Below are 8,764 nucleotides of genomic sequence, written 5' to 3' on the forward strand. Positions count from 1 at the left end.
AAAAAACAGGCCCGTTATCTGTTAAAAAAGAAATTTGTAGTAGTTTGAATAACCTGAAGGCCCTTCAACGCCCGTGGCTCCCATAGACGTGGCCCCCATAGGGCTGTAGCAGCCCTTGTAATACTTGTGGTTGTGCCGCACCAAAATCCTACTTGGTCAACCAAACAAGACACAGGCACCTACCTACTGCTCCCAAGGATGAACATATGCAATGGGAAGTATATGTATACAGAGGTTCATAAACCTCCGCTATCAGCATTCAAGACTGGTACCTAAAGGCCTTTTATTCGCTGTGCACCAATTTTTAACTTGAAGCTGCTAGCAGTGCTTCAAGGACTTGTGACTATTTCTCTTACACTTACTTTCTATCCTGATGCTGTCCAACTCATGCAACAAATGCCAGATTAACCAGTCCACCATCTCGGCAGTTCACACCCAGCCCTTAGACATCTGATTTCCCCAACCACCGTACCACTCTGCGTGCTTATATCCGCTTTTACGACATCCCTTGATCCCATATAGTCACTTGTTGCCATCACCCTAATCGCGGTAGACGTCCAGGTTTTCCTTCTGCATATATCAACGCGTATTATCGTAGTTGATGTCTCCCCAAACCCTCTATGCTTCACCAATCTCATCCCATCCCCCGTCTTCCCAAGTTTTGAACTTTGACAACGCCCGGTTTGGACGACCTGGTAGGCTGTTATCCACTCTACCTGGCCGATGATCCACATCCAAAGGATCCCCAAACAGACCAAAAATCCTGCGATTCTATGGCGGCTTCCCTCTACCTTTGTTACCTTGGCCAGCCTGAAAAGAATCTCGCTGCTCAGAGTCGCACATCCCACCCCAACGAACTTAAATGTGACGTCCATTACGGGGTTGTTAAAAAACCGACGTATTTCAGGCCAATGATTGCACGGCACTGCGATAATCGGTTCGGTAGCACACCCGCAAATATTGTTATTACTATTACTATTACTACTATTATTATTATTGTTATTGTTATTATAACTATTATTATCTTCCTACTCCCAACCGTACCGTCTCTCCCGCTCGTTCCATTAACTGCAAATACGAACGAACTCCCCACCTGAACCCCAGCTACCTCCATAACATGTTCATCCCAATCTGCTGAAACTTTCGTTCGAATTTAACCATTTCCGTATGTAGGTGCTTCCCGCAAAATTCGACAACTTTCTATACAGTTCGTGTTCCGGCTCGTGTGTTGCCATCATCTCACTCTTCCAAGGAACTATTATGCTCACCTCCACAACAGCGACACGGGTAAGTCTCTATAGTTTCGCTGTACACCACATTTCTAAGATTCCCGTTACCACTTATCCGCTATGCTAATCCCTCAGCTTCGATATACCCACTTACCATTCTGTGACCCTAGCCATGAGCCCGGGTCATGGTTATTTATGTGACAACGCCATGTCCTCCCGCCCGTTATAAAATATGGGATAGCCCAAAGATAGTTTGATACGCCCATGGCCCACGTTACCGTTCAAGGCGGTTATAATGTTTGTCGTATTTGAGGTTCAATTGCATCAAGTAGCCTTCGTCAGCCAAACATAACCCATGCTCCTTTCTGCTGCTCTGGGGATTGGTCATGCAGCTAGGGCCACTTAGGGGAGTTTAGATGCTCTGCATTCCACACTTTGGCTATCTGGTGATCCTGACGCAATGAGTTGTGGGTAATATATACGCCGAGATTGATCGACTAAGCCCGAAAAAATCACAACCAGGAGCTATCTGCAGCTCTCCGTTACAAACGGCACCTAGGGTTTGGTCCAAGTGTTGAAGCTCATCAGGCCAACCCAGGCCCAAGCGATCAAGGTCTGTGTAGTTCGTGAGGTAGCAAGTAGCATTGAGTTGAAGCTGTTCGAACGTTACGGAACAGTTCAGCTCTTCGGCCAGTTTGAGGGATCAATCAAATGTATTGCGAACGGTGCACTTTGTATGTTCCACCGATGGCCTTCAAGATAAGTCTCAGGATACATTTTAAATCAGAATGAGGTCAGAGCCATTATTGAGTTGTGGGGTAGCCGGTGTGCATTAGTACAAACTGTGACGAATTTTGGTCGGCCAGATGACTTCATAGCCGTTGATCGCATCCTTTGGCCGAGTCGAAGTCTGCACGGGCTCGTGAAGACGTCTCTGCAGCATTCTTCTTTGTGACCCCTTCGCGCGCCTGCTGCACATGCAGTTCCGATAGAGACAGTAGCGTGAATAGTGCCATTCGTCAAAAAAACAAAGGGGTGTGTGCGGGTTTCTTGAGGTTCGTTCAGAATTTCATTGCCTATCCGAAGTTACTTTGCGTACCATATCAGTCTAAGAGAATTTGGGATGTCCAATTGTCTTCGATAAGATTCTGATATTACGAGGTGAAGTTCTAAAAGGCCAACTCTGGATCCTGTCCAACTGGATGGTACCTACATCATGCAGCGAATGAAGACCGGCCTGGAGGATGAGGAACTTGAATTTTTCCTCGGTCGTGGTGCTAATTTGAAATCACTCCTCTACCCTGTTAACCGCATTAGCATAAGTGATGAAAACCCAGTAGCCTTTTGGTAATCTTTAGACACCAACAACGAGTGTTGAATAAGGAACTGTACTCACTAAATACTTTGGCCCGGATCTTGACAGCATCTATGAGACCGAGGTCACAAGGGATTTTGTTGAGTATGAAATTTGTGAACCGATCGTGCTCAACTTTTCCAAGTTTTCGCAGCAACAGTCGAGCTTTCCATGCATCACCAAATTGAAAAAAATCGGTTTCAAACATGCCTTCACAGTTCCTGCACCAATTTTTGAAATCCCGTGCAGCTTCAGCATCGAACTCGAATTCAGTACTCAAGCTGGCGGCAGCATTTGTGGAAGAATACGGAGACCCGGCTGTTTTTGTCGCATCCACCAACCTACTGCGCATGAGAGGTCCAGAAAGCCTCATTTTGTCTTCTTCGAATTGCTTTTGTGGCCGCTGTGAAATTACTTGGAGTTTATTCGCCAAAATTGATATCGTGGGTTCGGTTTGTCACCAGCTGTTGTGACCTGCTGGACGGTCGTGCAACTGTGCATAGGTCCCTTGGCCCCCTGCCCTGCCCAATGTGAAATATTAAAAGACACGGTGGCTTCAGGCAGTCCTTAATGGAGACAAAGGAATATTACGACAACTCTATTAATAGGTTTATCACAGGATGTTCCACGAGGTCGTGCCAGAATCCCCGTCAGGAAACGATCTAAAGATGCTCGATTCCGATTGGCTGATATTCTGACCAATCGGACACACCGTCGTTTTGTTCGTAGCCCGAACGTGATAAACCCGTCCAATTGACGTGATGTTTGGTTATTAGGGTCGCCGGCCACCGTACAGCTTCTGAAACCTCGGGAGTCGAAATACTCCAGGGGAGTTCCCTCACATACATTCAGTACGCAAACAATATGGCTCTCTTCTGTTCATATCCCTCCCAAATGCAGACGATTTTAAACAACCGCCACACGCGGTAATGCGATCCATGATGCCTTATGGATCAGAGACGTGGGCTCTACGCGCAGGGGAAATACGGAAAATGTTGGTATTTGACCATCGGTGTCCAAAACATTGGTCGGGTCTGGTGGGAGTATCAGATTAGTGGTGCTTAAGTACGCCAGATGGTCCTACGGGAAAGGAACCCTCCCGACAGTGATGAATAACTCACGCTCCATAGATTACGTTGGTTACGACGTACTCCGCATGCCAGAAGACCGTGTGCCTCGTAGTGCTCTTTTCTTCCGGCTCTGTTCTTAGTGAAAGCGACCGATACAGTGGACATTGGACCTGGCTACGGAGTATAAAATCACTAACCACCAAACCTAGTCGGATCGGTGACTGCCGCCTCCCTTGATGGGAACCCCGAGTCTCGTCTCACCAATGGCTATTGACACTGACAGAAGTGGCTCTATCGTGCCGTCAGTGGCGCTCGTGCATCAAAGCTGTCACCTCCAATACCTAGCTACCCGTTTCCTGAACTAACCGAACATGTCATCACCTCCTCACTGTCCCGCTCTCCGATGATCGAAACTGTAGCAGCTGGAACCAATATGCCTACAGTAAACGGTTTCTAGTTGATAAAATGATTGATTGATTTAACCAGACAACCGTGTAGCCAGTCCAGTAAAGTGCGTTCAGTCTTGGGCTAAATTCAACCCACATGCCCTAGATTCCACGAGCCATTCGACAGGATCACCAGATATCCGAAGAGTGAAATGTGAAACATCTGAGTTCGTTCTAAGCAGCTTGAGGTGCACAGACGAAGTCAGGTCCTCTATGCATGTTTTGGGGACACAGTATACACCCGCATGGAGAAAGCAAGGTTTCAGAGAGAGAGATGCCTGTTGCCTAATTTAGCAGGAAGTACGGACACAGAGCCGCAACGTGGGTAACATCTTTGGAGTTAAGTAAGGGATTATTTAGATCAATTTAGTTGAATAAAGTCTTATTATGGGAAGTAGAAAAATGCGGCAGCGAGAACCCAGAGGGAACTTGCAACAAATGTGTGATGTGACCGCATATGGGGAACTCAGTCAGGCACATTGGAAACTGACAGCATGGCCGTCACCGACACTGTTTATCTTATCTTTCAGTGTCTCTGGTCTTGGACAGTTGGGTCACGCGGGTCCCACCCTTTAAAGTGCACAGCATCAACAGCACCCAGGCATACAATTCGAATATATTAGTTGTTGAAACTGCCCAGTTGCAATAGGTTTTGAAAACTTACTGAAAAAACAACGAAGTTGCATCTAAATTTTTTTGGATGGCAATTACCACCTTTAGCGGACCGTAGCCACCGGTGACAAGTATAACGTGCCACCCCTATTCACCACCGTTGAACACCAGTGGTGAGTTTATTGGGAATGCCACGTGTGACTGCTGTTAATAGCTGTGAAGCGTCATCATCATCATCGTCATCACCGTCATCAATGTCAGCTGTAATAACCGCGTACTTATCGTACGGTGGCTGTGGCAGCAACGGGCTCTTTGTTTTTAAAGGTATTTCGACCGTGTTGGATAATGCGCCGGTGGTCACGGTCAACCATTGGGTGATCGGTTATTCGGTTTTTGAGGCCGACCTTTTGTAACCCGTCCTTCCTCGGGGGAAGGCAGCATCGCTGTTTGCATAAAGATAGACATGCTGATCGTCTACGGGAAACACCTTGCTGGCTTCACGTGCCTGTCGCAGAGGGCAGCACGACTTTACAACCAGATTGCTTCGTAGCACGGGGTCTCGCTGCCCTTGGTCTTGACACTCCTCTTTGACCTACGTGGCGTGGTTCCACCTTGTGGAGCAAAGTTTCAGCCAAAGTAGCCCGCGGGGTCATCGTGGCACTCAAGCCCAACCACCACCTCAAGGTGGCAGTTTTAAGTAGGGAGCAGCTGAAGCATTTACACAACCCCTCGTCACTTAATTCCATTCAAACAAATCCACTGCAGTTGTGTTTGCAGCTTTTAGTTTGCAGCAGCTGCCGCCATACTAATGTAGCACTCGTCACCGATGACAGCTGCGGGGCAATTTTCAGAAGCGTCTATTCAAACGCCTTGTAGATGGTTCTATCGCACATTAACGGCCACTTGGAAAGTATCCAAAGCGCTACTGAGAACCGAAACGTGTGTTTGTGGTACAACCCAGTCAACTTCAGTCAAATATTGGATCTCTGATAGGACCATATCTTTGCTGGATGCCCGGCGACAGATTCCTCCTGGGTGTAACCAGAATTCCACTGGCGCATCATTCGACGCCAGGTGAAATTGAGTATCCCTGCGGACCGAGAAGCGTAGTGGACCCGGGAAACCGAAGAAGCGGCGGACGTGAAAAATGCTGGAAACCTCCATAAGCTGTTTAACCTCGTTTGGTGGACTGGTCCTCGGTAGCTTCCCGTCAACAAAATTATCAGGGACCAGAATGGTTATCAGATATCCATCCAAACCTAACGTTTGGACTGTTAGGCACAATACTTCAAACAGTAATACAGCTGGCCATCTGCTACCCGCATTCGGGAATCCTGCCCTTCGACAGGANGCAATACAGCTGGCATTCGGGAATCCTGCCCTTCGACAGGAAGGTGGACTGTGAAAGCGGACCACCCCCTCAGCCTCAGAACTGTCCGAGTGTGTTTGTACTCAAGAGTAATCGTGTTACTGACCCTGACGACCTTCCACCTCCTCTGCTCAAGGATGGCGGTGAATTTCACAGCCAGTGTCTGTCTATCCTATTTATGTCTATTTGGGAGAAAGAGACCGTTCCAGGTTACTGGGGCAAGTCGTTACTGGTGCTTGTTTTCATAAATGGTACTCACAGTGAATCTAGTAACCACAGAAGTGTTAGTCTGACTACCGTTGTAACAAGGCTTCTGGTATCACTGATCCTTCGTCGTCTTCCGGTGGCACGTGAATCCTTGATCTGTGACCGTCAAGCGGGTTATCGACCGGGTAGAAGCTGCGTTTGATTTTGTCTGTCGGTCAGTGCTGGTAACCACACTTGCTCAACAGAGCATGCCGAAGTGGTTTATCTCTATATTCTCATACTTTCTGGCGTGTGAGAGTATGGTGAGCACTCCAAAACCCTATCTACAAAATGGTGTCCGATAAAGATATGCACTTCCCGATTCTTGTTAAGCTTCACCGTCGATGAAACAATGAGGTGAACGCTAGGTGGTATTCAAGACCCGGGTATTCACGTCGTTGTTAATGAGGACCTATTCGATCCGGAGCGTTCAGACGACGTCGTACTATTTCAAGACGAAGGTACAGACTGACTACCGTTGTACTATCTTTCGGCGTTCGCCTTTCAACCGCAAAGTGCAGTCGTACTTCAGAACGTGCGGTCTCTGAATATACCCCATACAATCCAGGTGGAAGCGCTGGAGTCCGTGGAGGACTGTGCTTACCGCGGGAGAGTATACAACAGCCGGTTACCCTAATGTTGATTCAGGAGCGTCACGCTCTGTTCCGAAGAAATTCTGCCCTCACGGAGGCCGAAGTAAATCTTTTATCACTAAAAACACAAGTACCAGCATGTGTCTCGGGTTGCACGGAGAATGATGGATAGGCTTTATTCAACACTTTCATCCAGTAGCAGTGTTGGAAGCGGGAAATAAAGTACATGAACAACGAAAAGGTGAACTGTCAGGCTATACGTAACAAAAATCTTCATCGCACCTTTCCCCGTGGTTCTCCTTTTTCGGTTGATGGCTGTATAGCGTGTGTATTGTTCATTAGGACAGTCTTGTCTGATAAAAACTCAGTGTCAACCCTCGGCAGCGAATGACCACTGATACCGTTTACTTTCAGATATAAAATTGGAATTCGAACTCAGACTGGTCGTTGGTTATTCCATTGTCGAACAATCAATTTCAACTAATGAGTGGTTTAGATGAAGTAAGGTATTTTTCTGCTCTACCCTAGTTTCCAGCGATTTTTAGAATACTCAGAGAAAGTGAAACATCTTAAATGTCGCCCAGGGGACGATGATTTACTGGAGCTTTACGGCTTATTCAAGCAAGCTAACGAAGGTGACAACGACACAAGTAAGTAGTATTCACTTTATTGCTGTGGTCTAATCGTATTTCCAATTTTTCAGCCGCTCCTTTTTTCATTGATTTCAAGGCGAAGGCGAAGTGGAATGCTTGGAATGGACGAAAAGGTATGACTCATTTATCCTAGTGATCCTAATTGCATTTTTCATCGTCTTAAAGCCGCTTTGTAGCTGACTATATTGCGGTTGTCGAGAATGACTGATTTCGGGTGTGCCATCATAGAAACTGGTTTTTCATCATCCTCGTCATCATCATGATCAGCTGTAAGAACCGCATACTAGTTGTACAATGGCTGTAGCTGCCACAGTTTCGTTCACCGATGATTTGGGAGGTGGGGTAGGTAGTTGCACACTGAAGGCGGGAACTGTATAAATGCAGGGCTGTTAGTGGACTTTTAAGTGTGACGTTACAACAAGAAGAATTCCTCCCGACCTTTTATCTGTCTGTGACGGGTTCCAAGATCTCCACAGGACATGCTCTACTGGTATTTATGTTTGTGAGACGATCCTATCAGCCGCACTTAGCATTTGGATGTTTGAGAAAACTACAACTGGGTTTGATTCTAGAAGCACCTTCCTTTCCGTTCTGGTCACAATACTGCCCGTATAACCACCAGACTACAGTGTTGAAAAGTGGACTTAGTGCGTCCAGAAAGTCGGTGAAACCTCCGGAGGACTGTTCAATCTAGTCCACAAGAAACCCAGAGGTAGATGAAACAGGAAGAGGACAACGACCCGCCAATAACAGTAGGCCCAACATCTAAGACATTTGGCCACTCGGTTCCTTAACTTGAAACGGAATATTGAGCGGAGAACAGTTGAATCCGTTCGGTTTCGGAAGTATATGAGTACACATCTAACCAAAATGTCGCCGAGCTTTTGTGTCGGCAGTTGTCTGTGCAGTCCAAATTCCCCATGTCCACTTAACGTTCGGCTGAGCGGATACTGTCCCAGGTACCTGGGTTCAGGAGGTAACTATCCATCTTCAAAAAGTGTAAGATATAGATACAAGTAGAACGAAGACGCGCGCTTGAATTTCGACCCATAGTCAAGGCGCATTCATCTCTGTTGATCGACGGTTGTTCAACACAGTGCACCATAGACCTGTGAGTGCAGTCTGTTATCCACATTGTAGGTGTATGGGAGTTGTACAGACTTCAGCTCTTTTCTTCAAACAACGATTTAAG

General features: G+C 46.9%; 2 protein-coding genes across 2 annotated transcripts in view; one reads left to right on the forward strand and one right to left on the reverse strand.

The window, feature by feature from the left end:
• Positions 1 to 7,336: 7,336 nt before the first annotated feature.
• The window catches only part of T265_02213 (hypothetical protein), a gene marked incomplete at both ends in the record, with an annotated part of 5,296 nt that continues 3,868 nt past the window's right edge, over positions 7,337 to 8,764 (forward strand). The window contains one exon of the mRNA XM_009166401.1: positions 7,337 to 7,569. Within this exon, the coding sequence (XP_009164665.1) occupies positions 7,510 to 7,569 (60 nt within the window). The remainder of the gene's footprint in view (positions 7,570 to 8,764) is intronic.
• T265_02214 (hypothetical protein) overlaps positions 7,795 to 8,764 on the reverse strand; it is a gene marked incomplete at both ends in the record, with an annotated part of 2,740 nt that continues 1,770 nt past the window's right edge. Inside the window, one exon of the mRNA XM_009166402.1 lies at positions 7,795 to 7,929. Coding sequence (XP_009164666.1) covers positions 7,795 to 7,929 — 135 coding nt within the window. The remainder of the gene's footprint in view (positions 7,930 to 8,764) is intronic.

Source organism: Opisthorchis viverrini (genome assembly GCF_000715545.1).
Source record: "Opisthorchis viverrini unplaced genomic scaffold opera_v5_27, whole genome shotgun sequence".
NCBI lineage: Eukaryota > Metazoa > Platyhelminthes > Trematoda > Opisthorchiida > Opisthorchiidae > Opisthorchis > Opisthorchis viverrini.